Below are 24,623 nucleotides of genomic sequence, written 5' to 3' on the forward strand. Positions count from 1 at the left end.
TTTATTTATTTATGTATTTATTTACACTTTATTGTACACCAAACAAATAAAATATACAAGCAACATTAGTAATAATTTGTAAAAAAAAAGAATGTACGAAAGGCGGCCTTGTTGCTTAAGAGCAATCTCTTCCAGGCAACCTTAGGGCAAAGCAGATGATATATTGACGGTGTAGGTATAGAGTTTAAATTTAATCCAATTCGAGAAAAGTATTTCGTAGATAATAAATGTGTGTTGCTATTATAAAAATTACGATCGAATTAAATTCAAATCGAGAATTTTCCAAATTGAAATATAATTAAGAAATCAATTTGGATAATCGAATAATTACTGAACAGAGGGGAGATTGAACAAATAAAAGACATAGTAGCCCCTTTTAATGGCAACGTTAAGTAGCAATTACTTCGCTTATTTCATTTTCATGTTTTTTAGTCATTTTAATGACTCGCCCGTTGGCGCAGTTTGTAGTGGCCGTGCTTTCTGTTCCGCGGGTTGCGGGTTCAATTCCCGCCTGAGTCTGGGTGTAATATGTGTATTTATATATGTATTATTTCTATGTATATTTATCAAAAATATATTTATCTGTAACAGCCGGCTGTGACCTGTAACACAAGCATTAAGTTACTTATCACAGGAACAGACGACCGTGTATGTATGTTATAATATATTTATTATTATTATGTATTATTATACCATTATTGAAAATATTGTAATAAGGAAACAACAACTGAACAAAACGAGATTTAGACGTTATAACGTGAGATAAAGTTGAGAAAAAACGATGCAATGTTTTTTTTTATAATTAAATTCCAGAGGGTACTAAATCTATTGCAGCAATTGAAATTTAAAACTGACCAGAAGCAGCAACCATGGATGACTATCACTTATACCCATAATGTAGCCTTTGGCGCTAGTTACAAGACAAGAAAATAAATAATTATTTTTATTTAAATATACTAACCGAAAAGCGTGGTTTTACGCACTTTAATAGTCACTGCTCCGTATTTATACGTATATAGGGCGGACTCATATATAGCTCACATATAGAGGGATATTTTATGGCCTAGCTTACAACAAAATCAATATAACTGCTAAGTTTCATCGTACACGTGTCAACTAATTTGAAGATTTACTTGTTAAAAATATAAAATATTCTTATATAATTATAGCATTGAAAAGAATATTAAAATATACAGAAGTTGGCATTTATTATATGAAACAAAAGAAATCATTTGAATCAAAAAAAAGGATGGTTCTTTTATTTCAGTTGAATAATATATTTTTTTAATATACGTTTTAACATCCATAGGCTCTTAAGTGCCCATTCCTTTTTTATTTACATTTTAATTTTCAAAGCGTTAAGGCGTATTAAGTTCAACATTGCATGCTTCAAATTACGAACTAAAGCTTATTTTCTATAATTCGATGGTATATAATATTAATATATGGTATGGATGGTATATAATATTAGTATAATAATAATATAATAAAACAGCATTCTGAACTGAAACTTCGCAAATTACATCGGATTATGAAACAATGATTAACAGCGTTGCGGCTAGCGAATGGGATGATATGTACCTTGTACCTATTTTCATTTTATTTCATTTCAAGCGCAAAATGAGTAATGTAAACAATTCTACAATAATTATATTTTAATTCAAAATCGGACGTGACCTAGTTGATGGAAAATGGAATTCTAGATTCTGATGAACTATGTTTTCAACTAATTGTATAAATTCTGAGATGTTTTTCATACAAACTGAAGCAGTCGAGACAACAATTAATTAAGAAGAAATCGCTAACATTTTAGATAAATTAATATAGGCTATAGAGACGTGTGCTTGTATTGTGAATGATTCCGGACCCTTGATACATGAATCTACTAGCGTAGATTACTGGTGACCGTTTTGATAATATTTACTACAACATCTACTCGGACCAAACTCGAATACAACTGATACTCTATCAAATATAGAAAAAAAAGTAGTTGAACCGTTCTTAAATAAAAACCGGCCAAGTACGAGTCGGACTCGCGCACCGAGGATTCCGTACAAATAAAATTATTAAAAATATTTTTATTATATGATGTAACTAAAAATTTATGTTTTTCGCAATGTTTCTCTTATCTGTGCTTCTCTGTGCTTCGTAGAAAATGTCAAGATGCTGAATTCACGGGACGGTTTTGATTCCCTTGCGAGTGTCGAAAATTTGCAGCATAACCGGCTGTATCGTGTCTTTGATTGCTTTGGCTTAGGAGTTTGATTTTTTCACAGCTCCAAGGGACAGTAGACTTGAGTATTTGATATGAATTTTAGCTTGATACATTCATGCTTTCCTGAGGGAAAGGGCTTTGATAGACAGATGGGCAACAACGTGATCCTATGAGGGTTCCGTTTTTTCCTTTTGATATACGAAACCCTAAAAATTACCTACGTTTTATAAAAATAATAATTAAAATATAGTAAATTGAGGTAGATTTAGAAGACTATTTTTGATTCAACACTTCGATATGAAGCTTAAGTTACTTTTTCTTTCACAAATACAATTGTATATTTAAACCACACTGCCGAACAAATCTATATAAAGTTTAATGCACACTTATGTTATGCATCCTTATTATCTGAATTATTTGGTAGGAAAAAAACATGTTGACCAATAAGACTCTTTATAACGATTACATTATTAAGGGACAAATGTAAATATTTGCGCAATCCCGAAGCATATGAATCTCACTCTAAAACCAATACTAAATATATAGGATCGTAAGGTTTCTTTTTAGTTTGAAATTGCTTTCGTGTAAAGTAAACTAAGAAGAAATGATTTATTGTCGTTGGAGAACGTAAACAAGCTTTCTGTGCGTCCTACATGGGGCTAGGCTTGTATATTAGCACTTACTATGTAAAAGGTTCGAGTGTTAACAAAGTTATTTGATAATTCCCTCGTTTATTCTTCGTTAAAATATATATATAAAAAAAATTAAGTTTGATTTTACAAATAAAACTATAATTAAATTAAAGATATTGATGATATTAAAGAGTTGGATGAGATAATTTGTGCATCATGCTTTGAAAGCATTTACAATACAAAAATTTAGACCAAACAAGACCTGTGATAAATTCATTAAAACTACTGTGAAAGAGTAGTCAAACCTGCATTCGTTACCCACAGCCTGTCACCATGATAAAATAGATGAATTTGCGCAAGCTAACGTTTTAGGATTTTCGAAGACAGAAGAGCTAACTTAGGTCTCAAGTTATCCTGAACAAATTCATCGAGTATAAAGTTTTGGTACCCTCATACTAAACTAGAGGATAAATAAATTATTAATAAATATTAAGAAAAATATTATTGAGCACCCACTCAATGGTGATTTAAGATCAACTCGAAGAAAACAGCAAGCTTAAATGAATACGTTATTTATTGCCGAGTGAAATGGCGTTAAAAATTCTAGTAGCATATCACCATTCACAATACCGATTCTCCGGGTTAAAAGTGCACTAATCCTCTCGTCACAAGTCTATGCAATGTAACGTGGAGACAAACTTTTACAAATAGTTTTGCACCGATGTCAAACGCCCAAGTCTTTTGACTGCAACTACATATAGAATAATATTATCGACATACAAACTTTTATTTTTAAGAATGCAACTATTAATAATAGCTGAAAATAGTTACAATTTTATATACGACGAAAATTGCCAAAAAACGAAATATATAACTATATTTTTTTATCAATATAGATCGTAAAAGAACGTCAATAAATACTTTTCGTTAGATAGCCTATAAAATAATGTTATTGGCTACATGTCCAAGGTCACATAGAGGTCGTCCAGTAAAAATAAGTCATCCTGTTGTGCATATAGAATTCTCAAGATATATATGTATTATACATTGTTGCAATATATTTTCTTCATTACCAAGTGAGAGATCGCCCTTAAGCTTGAAAGGTTAGTTAGACCTGGGTAGTTTGTTCTGGGAAAACAAGATGCCTCCTCAAATAGTCCTTTTTCGTTTGTTTAGTACTCTTCAAAGGATTAAGATTTTCAATAATTATCTGTCACGAGAGAACGCTCAATTGATACTAATGTAAGATTATATTTAAGTTGATCCTATTAGGATTATAAAAAATAGTTTTGTAAGGTGATTAGTGAAATATTTTTTTCCACTTCGGCCAGCGATAGAATGTATACAGGTATTATCGGCACGAAGATTGACCTTAAAATTTTCATCAAAATTTTATAGGTGTATAAATTTTATGAGTAACCTACTAAATACTTGTACGTTTGATATTTTTTACGTTGATACTTGAATTTTCGTACTGAACAAAATTATTTTCTGTTTGTTCGCAAACCTGCACCTGAGCGCTTAATATCCGAGCTGATACCCATATTTACAGTAAGTAGTAGTACTTTCTAATGATTAGTTATCTCATTTCTCAAATAATTTATAAAAAGAAACTCAACACTTAGCGGTACTGAGTATCTCAATCTTGATAGTAACCCATAATCTAAAAATAACTGGCTAATAGGAAATTTGACGAATCATGCATCAAAACACTTAGTAGCATCCTATATCGTACGGAAATTTAAGTAGATCAGGTAAGTAGTTTGAAATTAGTTTTGCCAAGACTAATTTAAGTTTAAACTACTAGAAGACTTATAGTGAAATCGTTCTAAGTTGATTTATACATACATATATGGCTGCAGAGCACTTTATTACTTTTAGACTTTATTGCCGTCTTTGGTCAACTAATTCTTTTCAAATCCAACTTATTTAAAATTTTATTTGAATTCGAAATTTTCTTAAAGCAGTGGACTTTATAATACACAGTATAAATATTGAATAAGAATTAGGAAGAAGGTTTTCAACGTATACTTGTTGGTGTATTTTGTGTGAAAAAAAATTTGTATTCATTCTTCAGGATATTTGAACATTTGGGACAAATCTTGGTATCAAAAAAATAAACCTGTCAGTCAGTTAAGCCTATTGCAGTCCACTGCTGGACATGGGCCTCCCCAAGTTCGCGCCAGACATTCCGCTTTTCCACAAACCTACACCGACAATTTTACGTAAATCGTCGGCCCAACGGGCCGGAGTACGTCCCACAAATCATTTGCCAGGACGCGGTCTCCATTCCAGGACCCGTCTGCTCCAACTGCTATCGGTCCTGCCACACAGATGAGCAGCCGACTGCCGCTTCAACTTGTAAATTCTGTGGGCTATGTCGGTTACTTTCGTTTTCTCGCGGATAGTCTCATTTCTAACCCTTTCTTTGAGAGAAACCCCAAACATAGCCCGTTCCATAATAAACCTGTAAAGTAAACAAATAATGTCGAACACATTTACGATCACAAATATATATGTATATTTTAGTCTTTTAATAATGTCTTTCTAAACAATAGCATACAAATAGTTTATCGTTTATTTTATTTCCTTCTTATCGTTTAGGTTTGTTTTTTCGTGATTTCAATCTTGAGAAACTGCTGGATTTATTGTAAAAACGGCTTCACGAATATCTTATCTCGAGGACTATTTTTTATCTAGATTTAAACACGACTAATATACAAGACTGTTTTTAAACTACAATTTCTGTTTTTTCGTGATTTCAATCTTGAGAAACTGCTGAATTTATTGTAAAAACGGCTTCATGAATGCCTTATCTCGAGGACTATTTTTATCTAGATTTAAACACGACTTACATACAAGATTGTTTTTAAACTACATTTTTTTTAATAGTATAACTAGTCAAGTTTAAGAAGGTGTATATGTGTAATGTTACCAAAATCATTTAACTGAGGTAGGGCACAGTAGAAATTTCCTACTCAAGATAGCCCGACTGGGGACCTTACAGAAGATCAAAGCTAAATAATACTGATTTCAAGCACCGCTAGACACCGCTAGGTGATTTATTTTGTAACGATTATTTCTATTCCATAGGATTATTCACATTTTTGATCTCAATATACTTTGTGTTTATATTTTAATGGTTCAAATAAACAAACTTGTCATGAAATCAAAAGTGATATGACTTTCTTTTGATAGTTTTTTTCTTGGGATGATTTCTCGTGGGTGGATTGGGGATAGGGTCGGCAACGATGCTTCTGGTGTTGCAGATGTCTATAAGCAACTGTAATCGCTTACCATCAGGTGAGCCGTACGCTTGTTTGCGACCTTATTGTATTTAAAAAAAAAGTTTCATATAGTTTTATTGTGCTACTTCTTTTAAACACTAATTAGAGGCATTTAGTAATGATATTCAGTTACCCTAATTCCTTTTTAAATTAGCAACTGTAAAGATTTAAAAAAAATAAAAAAATAAAGTTTTTGATTTTAAAGTTACACAACTTATTTACGTAAAGTTCTATTGTGAAGACAAGTTTCTAAAATGTGGATGAGGATCGTTTATCGACGTTTCCGAGGGACAACCCACCGTGGAGGCCTTAAGGTCTATTTATATCAATTACTTTAGCTTCGAACTCCTTTTCCTTGAGCTGGATAAGGTTTTTGTAAACAATGACGCTTTTAACATGATTAATATATTAAATCATAATTAAAACTTGGTAGGGATATATCAATAGAGCTATACTAAGTTCAATTTTCATTTGCTTATTTTCATTATTTTTGTTTTGGGTATGAACATACAAAGCCAAATTAGAAAGTTACATCCAAACACAAGCACACACACACACACACACACATATTCACAAGCCCTGTATTAGACCAATTTAACTTTTGATTATACACTGCTAGAATTTAAAAAGTCACTAAAATAAACATAATTATGTAACGTATAATCCAAAAATAACACATAATATCGTCTATAATCTAGCTTGTCTGAGCTAAATAATTTTTTATTTCTAATTAGTTTCAAAGTAAACAAATTAATATACATTTAAATTAATATTTACCTCAATAAAAGTGCTAAATAGGCATTATATATTGTATCCTAATATTAATAGGTGCTAAATTTAAAAAAGCCACCGATGTCCGAGCAATATAATTAATTAGCTATCTGGTTATTTTATCTCAAAATATGAAACCATTCATACGACTTTAATATTACAAATGTCATAGTCGTAAAACTAAATCTCATAATAGACAAACAAATAGTAAAATGGCATTCTCATATATTGAAACTAGCTGACCCCGCAAACGTTGTTTTGCCATATATGCTATTAGCTCCCTTAATCCCCCTCCCCCCTTACGACTTCGGGCTATGAAAAATAGATATTGTTCGATTCTCAGACCTACCCAATATGCACACAACATTTCATGAGAATCGGTCAAGCCTTTTCGGAGGAGTTTAACTACAAAAACCGCGACAGAAGAATTTTATATATTAAATTTTATATGTGGTCAACACGAGCCCCGTGTGGAAGATAACTAAAACCCTATTTTAAATATCTCCTACATTTGTGAATATTCAGTGTTAACCTACCACGCTGCTCTAGGTGCGAAAGGCTCTGAGCTTCTCTGTAATGTTCCACTGTTGGGCATAGACCTCTTTATCCATGTAGGAGAAGAATCAGAGCTTAATCCACCACGCTGCTCCACTGCGAGTTGGTGGATATATTCCCTACTATGAGCAACGCTGTTCGTGTGTGTGTTCTGTGTGTGTTGTTGTGCTGTGTGGCTACGGCACTAAAGAATTTAGCCACCCCCTCTCTTCCCGTGGGTGTCGTAAGAGGCGACTAAGGGATAACAAGTTTCCACAACCACCTTGGAACTTAAGAAACCGACCGATGGCGGGATAACCATCCAACTGCTGGCTTTGAAATACACAGGTGGAAGACGGGCAGCAGCGTCTTCGGTGCGACAAAGCCAGTACTGCGGTCACCAACCCGCCTGCCCAGCGTGGTGACTATGGGCAAAACACATGAGTTCACGTTATTTTTGGCGCGAACTTGTGGAGGCCTATGTCCAGCAGTGGACTGCATAGGTTGTAATGATGAGCAACGATCGCTATCAGGTGTACATGATTACAACCGGGACCAACGGCTTAACGTGCTTCTCCGAGGCACGGTAGGAAGGACTGCACAAAAAACCAGACCACGGCAAACATAATATACATACAAATAAATAAAATTAGAGTGTCTGTTTGTAATATTAAAATAACCGCTTTTTACTGAATTCATATGTATACCAATGAACATTTTTTATTGTTTTTGTCTGTCTCTGTCTGTTTGTTCTGGCTAATCTCTAAAAATAACTATTTTGTTAAATTACACGTGGACAAAGTTACACAGCTAGTCATATATATAATCGATCTCGTGACAGACAGTTGAATTCGTCACCTGTACACCGGAACGGTCGACATTCACTAGATTACATAAATATGGAGAAATATTTTTGAAGTTGGTCTTGAATATAATTTAAAACATTCACACTAACACATCATGGCTTTTAAAGTATTGAAATAACATTTTCAATTTTCAGATTATTCGAAGAAAACGAAGAGCTGCTTCACTTGTTCGAGAAGTTTCGCGAGCTTCGTTCAAAGGAAGCCTTTGTTACTTCCACAGAGCTGGCTGAACATGCTACTAAGGTTATGCATACCCTGGACGAAGGTATCAAGGGCCTCGCTGACATGGACTCGTTCTTCGCCTACGTGAGACACGTGGGCGGTACGCATCGGCAAGTTCCAGGGTTCAAGGCGGAAAACTTCTTGGTAAGATAGTCTTTTAACTCTCAAATATGATTTTATGACACGTTACACGGATAGAACCAAATTATTTTGTGACTAATGACTTCGAATGTCTCGTCAAATTTTTTTACAAATAGTTTTCATGTAATTTATCGAATGTTGCAAACAGACGCCCAATGGCACATGGCAAACTTTGTATTGGCCAAACAGATGTTTGCCGTAGTCTGGGCGTTTGTGCTGGTGTATTGTTGTGTGTGTTTTTTTATATCACTAGGTCGGCAAACAAGCGTACGGCTCACCTGATGGTAAGAGATTACCGTAGCTTATAGACGCCTGCAACACCAGAAGCATCGCAAGCGCGTTGCCGACCCAAACCCCAATCCCCCCCCAGGAGCTCTGGTCACCTTACTCACCAACAAGAACACAATACTGCTTGAAAACAGTATTATTTAGCTGTGGTCTTCTGTAAGGTCGAGGTACTACCCCAGTCCGGCTGTTCCATATTTTGAGCAGGAAATTCCTGCTGTGCCTTACCTCACTTAAAGGTCTACCTCTGTTTCCGTACCTCCGACACAGGAGATGATCCTAGTGGGGGCCGTTGAGTGTGAGGCGTTAATAAAAAAATAATATTAAGTTCTCGGATGCTTTTAAGTTCCGATTGTTTAAGTTTTGAGCCTTGTAATCAATGTTTCAGAAAATCGAACAACCGTTCCTAGAAGCAGCGAAGACAACCCTTGGCGACAGATATACACCCAACATCGAGAATATATACAAGATCACAATCCGATTCATATTAGAAAACCTCGTGAAGGGCTACGAAGAGGCTGACCAAGAGAATGGAACTGCAGAAACTTGATATATATTTTGCTTAAAATATATAAAATAGCGCTTAAAAATTATTATCTAACTTCTAAATGAAAATAAAAACATATTTTTTATATATATACGAAATTATTTTGATGGATTGCAACAGGGTTGACATAATAATTGATATATTGATAAAGTATTAAATATTAGTATACATATTTTTGACGATTTTTTATATAATGTGCTATATTCCATTAACTAATATAATTATTATACAGCTTTGCCACATAACATTGGCGAAGTCATCATCATCATCTTCCTGCCCTTATCCCACTTATGTAGGGTCGGAACAACATGTTTTTCTGTTCCATTCCTCTCTATTATTCGTCACTTCAGTGCTTACTCCTTTCTTTCTCATATCCTCACTCACACAATCCATCCATCGCTTTTTCGGTCTGCCGATCGCTCTTCGTCCTTCGACATTCATCCCTAACATTCTTTTACCGACATAGCGGTCATCCCTCCTCATTACATGCCCATACCACGCTAACCTATTGCTCCTTATTTTCTCTGTCACAGGTGCTACTTTCAAACTTCCCCTTATATACTCATTTCTAATCCGGCGATAACATTGGCGAAGTAATTTGTGTCTAAATGACACAGCTAAAAGCTAACGAAAAATTAAATTAAGGCCGCTTATATGTATGTCGTAAAGAATGACCAACGAATTTGACTAAGTAAAATTATTTACATAATATAAATATTATTACATTATGTTATTTTTCACAGATTAAATTAAAACTTCTTTACGTACGCTTGACTTGAGGAGTAAGCTGGTGAATGCGTGATGAGAGTGTTACGAAAAGTGTGATCAGGCGAGGTGTGATCAAGTGACAGAGGTGCGAGCACACATTTTCTTTCTCTCTTTCTCTCATAGCCAGTTACGTTTCGTATAATTAAGACACAGTAAAAGCCTATTGTTGAAGAATTTTTACTTCTTTCGTGTGGTCTAAAGCATACTCGTTTTTTAATTGTCACATTTTATCTTAACACATATTAAGTAGTCCTACCCTCTGAATAAAAAAGTAAAATAAATCATTTATCTCTTTTAAAAGATTTGTAATAGTTTTACCAATATTATGTCTTTTTACTAATGTATGTAATTTTGCCATTATTCTATCATATTTAATATATTTAATTAATAAAATTTTCATAATAATTTTTCATTGATTTTTCTACGTATTAATGTTATTTAAAATTAAGTTAGTAATGATTATTGAAAAATCTATATAAACATTGTTATTATTATTTATATTTAGTCTATTAAATTTTTGAATGTAGTGTTGTTTTATTATTTATACCCTTGTAGTACTTAATTTAAATAATTTTTGAAGTCATTTATCTTTTGAGTCGTTGTGATTTGTGACTCGATGAAACGAAAATCACAAAGACAAAAATAAAGACACATACAATACTGCTCAAAACGCGTAAGCGACACGTTTTATTTATTTATTTTTATTTAGTTATTTATACTTTATTGTACACGACACTTACATTTAAAAACATTTACAGACTGTGAATTACAATGACAATACAGACAACCTAATCAAAGGAAGGATAAATTAATATAATCTCGAGACAGAGTAGGTGGTGCAGTTATTTTTCTATTTTTATTTTATTTATTTAACATTAACACCAACAAGACATACACTAACAAAAACAGAAAAAGAATAAATTTTTACAATAATATTAAGTATTATCTATATATATAAAAATCAATGCCATTTTTCGTTGTAATTTTATAACTCAAGAACGAGCTCATCTATCCAAACCAAATTTTTAGTCTTTGTTCGGACTATTTAGAAGATGGTATGTGTGAAGTTTGCACAAAATCCGTCGAGCGGTTCTTTATTTATCACATTTTTTGTAACATCATCCTTTTGTTAATGGAGATTTTTGTGTCAAATTGAAACTTTTTTTAAGATGGGGATTGTGCTGTCAAATTTAAACTTTTTTCAATGTTGACAGTATAAGCATTTTATTATGTGATTAATGAGGTCATTTAATTTTGGACGTGCTTCGCAAAATTAAAGCAAATAGATAATTATTGCTTTGTGTTTATATTTTTAAACATTTTGTTGAGTGCATTCATACAAACGATGAGTCTTGAATTGTTCAAATGTACTATGTGCGTGTACTTTTCTCAGTTTTTTAGCGAGTCATCGGTGTTTCATATCGTTTACGGGTTTTATTTGAATTAAATTTTCAAACAACGGTAAGTTTAGAGCTGTTGAAGTGAATTACACGTATGCACGTGTGTTTCTTTACTTGAACAAACATATTATGCGCATACAGGTGTTTTATTCATTTGTAACCGATGGAAGCACGTCGATTTAAAAATGAATTATTTAATGACATTTTTATATACATTGATGTATGCAGTCATATATATTTCTATACAAAAATATACGCTCAAGTGTAAATACTGATACACCACTATTAATGTAGCAATTTGTTTTTAATTAGATTTATTCTTTTTTATATGAAGGAAAAATGCCACGGGCCAGACGAACAAACACAGGTCGGCGAACGCGTAATGCAAATGATGTGGCATTACTAAGACGATCACAGACTGCAGATGAACGCGCACAAGTTAATGCATCGCAGCGTGAACGCAATGCACGAAATAGATCTGTTGACCCTGTATCTGTACTGAATCTTGCACGGCGATCACGAATACGTCGTGCTGTTTTGGCGGAAATAATGCGTGCTACTTTTAATTACAACAGTCAGATTGATTTTAGTATGTACGGATACATTGGAATGATAGACGCAATATGTCCACATTGTGATGCGGCTAACTTTCAAGGTGAAACGTCCGGCATGTTTTGTGCTAATGGAAAAGTGAGATTGCCAGCATTAGAAACTCCACCCCAACCATTGTATTCATTAATTTTTGGGATATCTCAAACGTCAAAGCACTTCTATATATATAAAAATCAATGCCATTTTTCGTTGTAATTTTATAACTCAAGAACGAGCTCATCTATCCAAACCAAATTTTTAGTCTTTGTTCGGACTATTTAGAAGATGGTATGTGTGAAGTTTGCACAAAATCCGTCGAGCGGTTCTTTATTTATCACATTTTTTGTAACATCATCCTTTTGTTAATGGAGATTTTTGTGTCAAATTGAAACTTTTTTTAAGATGGGGATTGTGCTGTCAAATTTAAACTTTTTTCAATGTTGACAGTATAAGCATTTTATTATGTGATTAATGAGGTCATTTAATTTTGGACGTGCTTCGCAAAATTAAAGCAAATAGATAATTATTGCTTTGTGTTTATATTTTTAAACATTTTGTTGAGTGCATTCATACAAACGATGAGTCTTGAATTGTTCAAATGTACTATGTGCGTGTACTTTTCTCAGTTTTTTAGCGAGTCATCGGTGTTTCATATCGTTTACGGGTTTTATTTGAATTAAATTTTCAAACAACGGTAAGTTTAGAGCTGTTGAAGTGAATTACACGTATGCACGTGTGTTTCTTTACTTGAACAAACATATTATGCGCATACAGGTGTTTTATTCATTTGTAACCGATGGAAGCACGTCGATTTAAAAATGAATTATTTAATGACATTTTTATATACATTGATGTATGCAGTCATATATATTTCTATACAAAAATATACGCTCAAGTGTAAATACTGATACACCACTATTAATGTAGCAATTTGTTTTTAATTAGATTTATTCTTTTTTATATGAAGGAAAAATGCCACGGGCCAGACGAACAAACACAGGTCGGCGAACGCGTAATGCAAATGATGTGGCATTACTAAGACGATCACAGACTGCAGATGAACGCGCACAAGTTAATGCATCGCAGCGTGAACGCAATGCACGAAATAGATCTGTTGACCCTGTATCTGTACTGAATCTTGCACGGCGATCACGAATACGTCGTGCTGTTTTGGCGGAAATAATGCGTGCTACTTTTAATTACAACAGTCAGATTGATTTTAGTATGTACGGATACATTGGAATGATAGACGCAATATGTCCACATTGTGATGCGGCTAACTTTCAAGGTGAAACGTCCGGCATGTTTTGTGCTAATGGAAAAGTGAGATTGCCAGCATTAGAAACTCCACCCCAACCATTGTATTCATTAATTTTTGGGATATCTCAAACGTCAAAGCACTTTTTGAGTCATATTCAACAATTCAAACAAATTCGGCATTTCAAATGACCTCTTTTGGTGCTACAAAAATTATTAGAGATAACTTTATGTCGACGTTTAAGGTAAATACTTCAATAGGAATGTCCCATGTTTATATCAATTTGAATCATAAAGTATTCGATAGTTTTAAAAATTAAACTAATTTAAAAAATGTTACAGATTCTGGGCCAGACGCTGATCATCAATTTTTGCAAATTTATTTTATTGGTGATGAAAATCGTGAATTAGATCAACTTGTGTAATTGTTTTGAATACAAGACGAGAAATTATTCGTAAGCTACAAAGGTTTTTCCATCAGCAAAACGCCTTAGTTCAATTATTCAAAATTGCTCTCGATCTTATGCCATCTGATAATCACAAAATCGTAATAAGGGCTGATAGAACACCTTTAGGAGAGCATGCAAGGCGATTCAATGCACCGACAATTGACAAGGTTACAATTGTAATTATTGGTGATCAGTTTCAATCCCGTGATATTGTACTTCATCGCAGAAATGAGCATTTGCAAAGTGTTTCGGAAATTCATCGTAGTTACGATGCATTACAATACCCAATATTGCATTGGAAAGGTAACGATGGCTACCATATCAATATACCAATGATTGGCCGATGAACAGGTAAAAATAATTGAAATACTTTCAGTGTGTTAACATTTCATTTATATAATTTTCTAAAGTCACATTTTGCACTTATTTTCAGGTCTATATGTACAGAAAAAAGTTAGTGCCACGAATTTTTATTCGTATCGATTGTTCATCCACAAGCACACAATTATATCTTGAGATGTGGTAAAATATATCATCAGTACATCATTAATATGTATGCCAAAATAGAAACTGAACGTATTAATTTTATTCGTTTCAACCAAGCAAAATTAAGATCCGAAGAATGATGCGATAGCGAATGATGCTAATGTTAATGACATTGGACGTTTAACTATATTGCCATCTTCGTATATTGGTAGCCCACGGCATATGAACGAATATGTACAAGACGCAATGTCTTATGTACGAAAATACGGTCGACCAGATCTGTTCATTACATTTACATGTAATCCGCAGTGGGATGACATCAAAAATAATTTATTTGAAGGACAGTCAACAACTGATCGTCATGACTGTACAGCACGTGTTTTTCGGCAAAAATTGAAAGCACTTATGGATTTAATTTTATAATTATTGTATTTGGAGAGGTGCGTTGCCATATGTACTCCATCGAATGGCAAAAAAGGGGATTGCCGCACGCACATATATTGATTTACTGATCAAATCGATAACGTTATAATTGAATTTGGAGGAATCATGTTTTTCACATGGTCAACTTTATGTAGTCTGTTCCAGAGCCGTTTGTTTATTCATACTCAAAATGGAAAAACAGAAAATATTGTTTATCTAAATGTTTTGGATTAAGTTCTAAAATAGCTAGCAATTAATAAAATATTTTTTTTTGTATTATTAATAAATGAATTTGATGTAAATTTTTTATTATTATTATTTCACTTTATACGTAGCGAAGCACGTACCGGGCCGCTAGTAGGAGTTATATGATAAACTTGCTAATACAACATGCTAACACAAACATGCTGATACATACACACAAAAACAACATACACACAACATACATACATACATACATAATCTTATTATAAACTAATAAATAAATAAAAAATAAGTAGGCTCCAAAAGTACCTTCAAATCGTTGAATCATTTTACAAAAAAAAGAAAGAAAAAATAAAAAAAAAATTTTTGCACATTAGTACTCTTAGTATAGAGTAGTCTTGGTCAGTGGACTCGTGTCGATTTTTAGGGACTATAAAGCTAGTTCTTAAGTTTTCTGTAGTTGCAGTGAAGTACCGATGCATGTATAAAGAAAAAAAAAATTATGGAATAACAAAAGCACGGGCATTATAAGCCTGTGGACATATCACTTACATTAAAAAAAATCGTCATTTTACAACGCTTCAGCCTGTAATATCCCACTACTGGGCATAGGCCTCTTTCCCTATGTAGGAGAAGGATCAGAGCTTAATCCACCACGCTGCTCCAATGCGGGTTGGAGGATATATTCCCTACTATGATATGTATAAATATAGATATTGAGAAGATAATAAACTACTCGAAGTACTTACTAATCCTACGCAGACAAAGTCGCGGGTACCAGCTAGTATAGTATACATTTGTAAATCAGTCAACTGTTACTTAAAACAGCATTAAGTTGTATACCTTAAAGTAAAGTTATTCGCGTCCGTAGGTACTACCTAACCACTTGCCCCTACACGTGCCCCCTGGGTGGTGCTAAATGAATAACAAGTCGAGAGTGCCTGCGCTAGCAACCTTGGGCAGTGCCGGCGCGGGCACTCCCGTAACACACTTACACACACATAATATACTCACCTAGAACACCACATTTACACTACACAGGTACACTCCCACAGGCCCCCACACGCGCAAGTGCGTACATACTAAACATGCACCCATACACCTTCTACACACAATAGACACTCACAACAAGGTTTTAACATAACACTTCTGCAGGGATGGTGTGGTCAAGTTCCTGCGGACCTTCCGTCGCAACAATAAGCGAGGGTTGGCCCCAATTGACCACCCGCGTGTTTGTGCCGTGCGCGGGGACCCGTAAGGGGGGATGAAGGAATCCTGGTGGCTGAGCCGAAAGAGCGTCGGCTGTTGTACGTCTCCAAGGCAACACTCCACTTTGGTCTGGATTTCTCCTGACACGGGAGGCCGGAGACTAGCCACCTTCGGTCAATCGGCTGCGACGTCCCGTCAGAGGGCCGTCAGGCGAGAGCTCTGTCCCGTCGGGGGTGGACGACGGGTGGGACGGTGAAGATCATCTCGCCCAGCTCGGCCTGCTTCCTAGCGGGGTGGGGCTCTATATCCTGAGGTGACTTCTGGCGCTAACAGCGTCCCCACTTGAGGGCTCCAAGGAGGGTGGAAGCACTCTCAGGATGAACTTTATACTACCACTTATGGCTAATAATAAAAATAAAAACAAAAAACACAACACCAAGGCCGCACCCGGGGCGAACAACCCTGCTGGAGCGCCTACCACCAACCAACCGGCTGCACCTCAGGCTCATAACCTGAGTGTTGCGCCAACAATCGAACCGGCTGCACCTCGGGCTCACAACCTGAGTGCTGCGCCAACCCAGCTACTGGCTGCACCTCAGGTGCAGCACCTGAGTGAGGCTAGTACTAGTACTATTGACCTCACTTCTCTGAAGGCAGCAATGCCGACAGCCACCCAACCCTGGCAGGACGAGTCTTGCTGGAACTTGGTGACTGTTAAGAGAAGAGAGGTCAAAAAACGTGACCAGGTGTCGGCTCGCAAGGGGAAGCGGGCTGTAGTCCGTGCGGAGGCGCGGCGAACGCGACGCCCGACTGATGACGGGAGTAGGCCGCTTGAAGCTGCCGAAGGGAACGAAAGGACCCACGCTGCCCCTGTCAGTGTTGCGCTGGTCCCTGGCGAAGCCGGGTCAGCTGCACCTGTGGGGGCACCCTCGGAGGTTGTGGCAACTGCTGCTGCCTGCGCCTCCAAAACCAAACGAGCCAGACGCCGAAACAAGAACGCGACGAAGGTGAGCCACGGGGAGCATCCAAGTCGGTCGAAACCCGCGAAGCGGGACCGACCGGACGACTCCTTCACCCCCCAGGGTAGTGGCAAGCGTCGCAAGCCTACCCATACCATCGGCTCCATCAAATACGCTGACGCGTTAAAGTCTAACGACTACTGCGTCGCGATTATGATGGAACCCTACCACGACCTCTCCAAAGAGCAGGCTGAGGCAATTGAGAGGCAGTTGCAGGGGGTGATGGACGAGGAAATATTCTCGCCCACCACTTCCGCAACACCCGTCGCTGCACCGCAGTTTAGGGGGAAAGCCTTCCATAGTGAGGGCACCCTTAAGATGTGGTGCGGGGACGATTTCGCCCTTCAATGGCTTCGCCGCTCCATAGGGAGGATTTCGTCACCACGCGCGGGAACCAGACTGGTTGTAAGAAAGCAGTCCGAGATCCCGCGGCGCGTCAAAGTAGGGCTGTTGATCCCGCAGGTGGAACCGGAGGATACTCTGGATAAGATCCGCCTGCGGATCATGTGCCAGAACCCGCAGTTCCGCGTCTCCAACTGGGCGCTTTACAATGCGGTGCCAACGGAGGAGAAGGCGACGATGTATCTTCTCCTTGGCATCCCGGAGGATGACGCGGAAAAGCTGAGGGAAGGCGAGCGTAGAATTTACTACAAGTTTGGTAATATCTACGCTCGCTTCCACGATGACCGCACTACTGCACTGCCGAATCTCGGTGCGGACGAGAAGGTCCCTAGTGACCTAGGCAGTGCGAATAACAATGTGGTGGAGGGACAGCCGGGCTCCAGTAAGGAGCCTGTCGTCGACACCGGCTCGTCTGAAGTGGATCCCCAATTTGATCTGGGTGATCTTTCCAAGGATGAGCCAGGTGATCTTGACGACGCCATCCTATCCAGCGATGATGGCGCTGCCAGCTCCACCTAGTAACCAATTAAAAATCACCCAAATCAACCTCCAGCATAGCCAGACTGCGACGGCTAACCTACGCAGATTGCTGGAGGGAAAAACGAAGACCGTGGCCCTGATCCAGGAGCCGTGGATCAGGAACGGGAGAATCTGCGGTCTAAACAACATTGGAGGTAAGTTACTTCTAAATAATAACGTATACCACCCACGCACTTGTATCTATGCACACAGGGACGTGAACATCACCTTAATAACCGAGTTCTGCAGCAGAGATCTTACAACCGTTAGGCTCCAAAAGGAACCCTCTTCGGGCCTGCCTGATGTGGTGATGGCATCCGCCTACTTGCCGGGCGATGCTGACATCCCCACTCCGGAGCTGGCCGCGCTTGCTGAGTACTGCGAGCGCCAGGGTCTGGAGCTCATCATATCCGCTGACTCCAATGCGCACCATGCGCTATGGGGCAGCAAGGACAACAACCAGCGAGGTGAGGATTTTGTTTCTTTTTTACTCGCAACTAAGCTTAATGTTATTAATAGAGGATCGGAACCAACCTTTGTAACTTCGAGATCCCAAACCATCATTGATCTAACTCTGGCGACAGAGCATGTGTCCGAATATATTTCAGATTGGCATGTGTCTGACGACGTGTCGTGCTCTGATCACCGGTGGATCAAATACAACCTAGAAGTCACGCTGACGTCACCTACACCCCGCCGTAACCCTCGGAAGATGGACCGCGGCAGGTATGAGCTTCTGACAGCGGAGAAACTCAAAGGTGTCGAACTACCTGATAACCATGAAGGCACGGAGGACATTGATAATCATATCAACCAGATAACTGACTGCCTAATCACCAGCTTCGAACAAACATGCCCACTTTCATCACCTAGAGCGCGGCAGTTTTGCAAAGGGCACTGGTGGGGACCGGAGCTCGAAAAGCTACGACGCAGGGTGAGGAAGTTGTTCAACAGAGCAAAGAATACTCGTCTAGAACACCACTGGGATGCCTACAAGCAGGCCCAATATCACTACAAAAGGCGCATCAGAATAAGGAAGAAGGAGTGCTGGAGGCGCTTTTGTACCAACATAGAAACGAACAATCAGGCGAACAGAGTTAAGAATATTTTGTGCAGCGAAACGGTGCACAACCTGGGTAACCTGAAAAAACCGGATGGAACATACACCAAAACGGATCTGGAAACTTCAGAACTGTTAATAACTACACACTTCCCAGGATGCCAAATCGAAAGAATTGCGGCATGGGAGGAAGAGCCAAAGAAGACACCTGTAATGGTGGACTGGATCACCGCCAAGAAAATTGTCACACATGACAAAGTAATATGGGCCATCAACAGTTTCTTACCATTCAAGTCGGCAGGACTGGATAAGGTGTTTCCAGGTCTGCTAAGATGGAGTGATAGGAAACTTATCGACCACCTTGTCTCCATATATAGGAGTTGTTTAGCCTATTGCTACACTCCAAAGTTATGGAGGGAAGTGAAGGTAGTCTTCATACCTAAACCCGGCAAAGGAGACTACTCACAACCAAAATCATTCAGACCTATTAGCCTTACCTCCTTTCTATTGAAAGTTTTGGAAAGGCTAATAGATCGGGAGCTGAGGAGCACAACTTTGGTTGAGCAACCCCTGAATCCCAACCAACATGCCTACTCAATGGGCAAATCAACGGACTCTGCCCTACATAAGGTTATATCCTATATAGAGGGCAATCTCCATCACAAAATATCAACCTTAGGCGCCTTTATTGATATTGAAGGGGCCTTTGATAAAACTAAGTTCACCAGCATAAGCCGTGCCCTGACCAAGCATGGAGTCAATAACACGATTGCCGGGTGGATTGACAGCATGCTGAAGTACAGGGCCATCCAATTCACTGTGAATGAAATAACTAGAGGCGTTGTAGCGAGGGGGTGTCCGCAGGGGGGGGTCCTTTCCCCACTTCTGTGGAACATAGTGATCGACGAACTGATCACCTTGCTCAACGACCGCAGATTTCTCACAGTGGGCTATGCAGACGACTTAACTGTACTCATCAGTGGGCCATCTGAGAGGACAGTCTGCGACCAAATGAGGGCCGCATTAAAAGTCGTTGAACAGTGGTGTACGGACCACGAACTAACAGTGAACCCCGCAAAGACGGAACTTGTGATGTTCACAAATAAACGGAATTTAGGGAATCTTAAACTCCCTAAATTATTTGGCACCAGTCTTGCCCTAACCAAGGAGGTCAAATATCTTGGAGTAATCCTAGATAGTAAGCTTCTTTGGAACAGGCATTTAGACTCAAAAATCAACAAAGCCAGCATAATCCTCTGCCAATGCAAAAGGCTCCTCGGCAAAAGCTGGGGCATATCACCTAAAATTACTCTATGGCTTTACAAAACTATTGTCAGGCCTATAATCACCTACGGTGCGGTAATCTGGTGGCAGAGAACAGAACTTACAACCGTTAAAAACAAACTCCAGCGGTTTCAGAGAATAGCATGCTCTGCAATCACTGGCTGTATGCGTACCGCCCCCACAGCAGCTCTTGAGGTTATGCTTGACCTGGCACCGCTTGACTTGTTCATACAACAGGAGGCGGCTATGTCAGCTATCAGGCTGAAACACTTGGGCTTGTGGTGCAACCAGGAGGGTCCACACAATAGACTTTGGAGCAACCTTGTGAGCTATGAGCCACTACTTGCTGCTCCTTGTGATAGGATTCCCAAACAATATATTTTCGAAAGAAAGTACCATATACAACCGTTTGAGGCTGAAAGAGACCAATCCGGCATACGCGAGGTCCGCATCTACACAGATGGCTCCAAAATGGGGTCTGGCACCGGTGCCGGAGTGTACTCACAAGACCTCAATATCAACTTATCACTAACGCTGGGCCAACACAGCTCCATCTTTCAATGTGAGTGTGTTGCGATAACCCATGCAGCCACCGCCGTCCTGTCAAAAGGCATTACGGATTGCAATATCCGTATTCTGTCGGACAGCATGGCCGTACTTAAAGCACTAGAGAGCAATTCGACTAACTCTAGTCTTATATACGAATGTCATCAAACCCTGGAAGTATTAGCCTCACATAATGAGGTAATCCTCCAGTGGATAAAAGGACATAGTGGATCGCGCGGAAACGATGCTGCCGACGAGCTTGCAAGACAGGGGTCCAATACAACGGTTGCCGGCCCAACCATCTTATTGCCGCTACCATTTGGACAACTGCGCTCGTGGGTAAGGCAACGTACACGTGCAAATCACAATGCCCTTTGGGCAAATCAGACCGGCTGTAGACAGTCTAAATTGGTACTCACGGAAGTATCACCGCACCTAGCGTGCCGACTGCTCAGTCTCAACCGCCTGGACATCAGAATAGTTGTTGGCACGATTACCGGCCACATGGCACTCAATCACCAACTATTCATCATGAATGCAACAGACAGCCCTCTTTGCAGGGGCTGTCTGGCTGCTGAAGAAACAGCCGCCCACGTAATCCTGGAATGCGAGGGAGTGGCCGCACACCGGGCTACCATCCTTAAGGAAATAAGGACGCTCCGAGAAGCCTGTGAACGCCCCAGGAGGCTTCTGAGCTTCTGGAAGGAGCTGGGCTGGCTGAACTAGTCGGCCCACTTTTCACGCATAATGGACCACTTTTGCGTCTAAATGCGGAAAACCGAGCCCACTACAATACAATACAATACATACCTTAAGACTAGTCGACCGTGTTTATCTGTTAAGCTTATTAAATAATACAACTCAGTTATCTTAGAGTCATTACGGAGTTTCTTGCCGATTCTTTTCTACAGATACGCCATTCCGAATCATTGGTAGCTTCACTTTTACGATAATTAATTCATTAAATTAATATACTTTTAGTTTGTAAAATGACACGCGTTGGCGGAACGGTTACAGCCATGGATTGTACTTGTTGCGCTGGCGGTTGCGGGTTCGATCCCCGCACATGACAAACATTTGTATTGGCCATACAGGTGTTTGCCGTGGTCTGGGTGTTTGTGCAGTCCTTGTGGGTCACCCCACCGTATCTCGGAGAGTACGTTAAGAAGTCCGTCCCGGTTGTTATCATAGACATCTGATAGCAATAGTTACTTACTCACAGTGAGATATATATCCCCTAGCCCGCAGTAGAGCAGCGTGGTGACATAAGCTCCGACCCTTCCCTTACATCGTAAAAAGAGGGCTAAGCCCAACGGTGGCATGTTACAGGCTAAATTGACATGTATAATTCTTATTCATAAATGTTACAATCAGACTCAGAGCGGTAATTGAATTTACAAACATGGACAGAAAACGACTGACAATTTCGCCAAGGGTCCAGTAAAGTTCGACTTAGATTAACTAAATCAAGTTATACGTCAATCGTAATCATAGTTGATTGTGTTTGCTCGCAAACGAAAAAAAACCAACATCAATCACATTGACTAAAAAAGTTTTTGTCAGAACTCAATGAAATTAAAAAAAAATCTGTTTATAATATAACCAAATCCAAATATATATATATATTTATATATATATATATAATATATATATATATATATATATATATATATATATATATATATATATATATTTATTTATTTATGTAACTAGGTCGGCAAACAAGCGTACGGCTAACCTGAAGGTAAACAATTACCGTAGCTTATAGACGCCTGCAACACCAGAAGCATCGCAAGCGCGTTGCTGACCCCATCCCCAATCCCTCCCAGGAGCTCTGGTCACCTTACTCACCAGCAGGAACACAATACTGCTTGAAAACAGTATTATTTAGCTATGATCTTCTGTAAGTTCGAGGTACTTCCCCAGTCGGGCTGCTCCATATTTTGAGCAGAAATATATATCTGTCTATTAGTAAACGCCATGCTATTACAGTTATTTATGTACTTAAAAACTCGATTTCGAACACTGTTTACCTGCTGGGAACGTATCAAAACATGTCTAAAACATGAAACATGTCTTATTCTTACGAAAGATTTAGAACAACGTGAAATATGTCTAAAAGATGAGGGATTTTTAAGGCTATCCAATTTCGATTGAATATGGTTTTTGGTATTACGCATGGGTTGTATTTATTATTTTATACCAAAAAAACTTAAATTATTTATCTTTTACGTTAATATTTCAAGTTTGATATCACTGACGACGAAGATTCGCTTAACGATGAATAATATGTTTTTCTGTCAAAACAAGAATACAGAGATACATCTCTCGTTGAGAGACAGCTTAGCAATCATCCATAAATTAAGTCACACGAATTTCCCCGAATTTTAGACCCCTTCACCGTCCTTGTCACAGACGTCACATATTTTGCAATTTTAACATATAAATTGTTATTTATTACATTAAAACATCAGTTTCGACATTATTTTTATTTCCATTTATTTAAGATATATTTAATATTTTAAAGGGGATGTCACAAAATTTTAGACCCCTCCCCACCCCTTGTCACACAATGTCACACTTTGTCGACCCCCTACCTCCCTCATAAATTGTGGCGTAATTTATGGATTATTTAAAACAAATAAACGAGAGCTACTACTAAAACTTCGATGGATATTTATATTTGTATAAACAACAAACATTTGTAGATCTTTGTATTTGTATCATTTGTATTGGCCATACAGCTGCTTGCCGTGGTCTGGGTGTTTGTGCAGTCCTTGTGGTTCTCTACACCGCTATCGGTCCCGGTAGTTATCATATACACCTAATAGCGATCGTTAATATTAGTAAGGAATATATCCCCCAATGGAGTGGAGACCGCGTCTTGGCAAACGAAGTGTGGGACGTCCTCCGGCCAGTTGGACCGACGGTCTACGTAAGATTGCCGGTGTAGGCTGGATGAGGATTGCGGAAAACCGGGATGTCTGGCGCGAACTTGGGTAGGCCTATGTCCAGCAGTGGAATGCAATAGGCTGAAGTGATGATGATGAGTAATATCCCCAACCCTAGTGGATCAGCGTGGTGGATTAAGCCCCGATCCTTCTCCAACGTGGCAGTGCGGTGTTACAAGCTTAATTGTATCACGTGAACTATGGTGGCTCCATGAAGGAAGATCATTAATTGACATCAAGTGGTTGCAGAAATCTGCCTGTTCGAAGAGAAACATCAATTTATTTTAAATTACTATGAAGCGTCTTGGTGTATTATATTCTTCTCCATAATACCTATGAAAATCATTATCTATAATATAAAAATGAGTCGCTGAATGTGTTGCTAAGCGCAAAACTCGAGAACGGTTGGACCGATTTCGCTAATTCTTTTTTTAAAATATTCCTTGAAGTACGAGGATGGTTCTTACGGAGAGAAAAATTCTAAAAAAAAAATTAATAAACTTAAAGAATCGACTGTTAGGCGATACGAAGTTCGCCGGGTCAGCTAGTAATTAA

The 24,623-nt window shown here is 38.3% G+C and overlaps 1 protein-coding gene across 1 annotated transcript in view; it reads left to right on the forward strand.

Annotated features, from left to right (window-relative positions):
• The window catches only part of LOC123661127 (neuroglobin-like), a 35,083-nt gene extending 25,580 nt beyond the window's left edge, over positions 1-9,503 (forward strand). Inside the window, exons 2-3 of the mRNA XM_045596124.1 lie at positions 8,440-8,671; positions 9,342-9,503. Of these exons, the coding sequence (XP_045452080.1) occupies positions 8,440-8,671; positions 9,342-9,503 (394 nt within the window). The remainder of the gene's footprint in view (positions 1-8,439; positions 8,672-9,341) is intronic.
• Positions 9,504-24,623: the final 15,120 nt, after the last annotated feature.

Source organism: Melitaea cinxia, chromosome 16 (genome assembly GCF_905220565.1).
Source record: "Melitaea cinxia chromosome 16, ilMelCinx1.1, whole genome shotgun sequence".
Lineage (NCBI taxonomy): Eukaryota > Metazoa > Arthropoda > Insecta > Lepidoptera > Nymphalidae > Melitaea > Melitaea cinxia.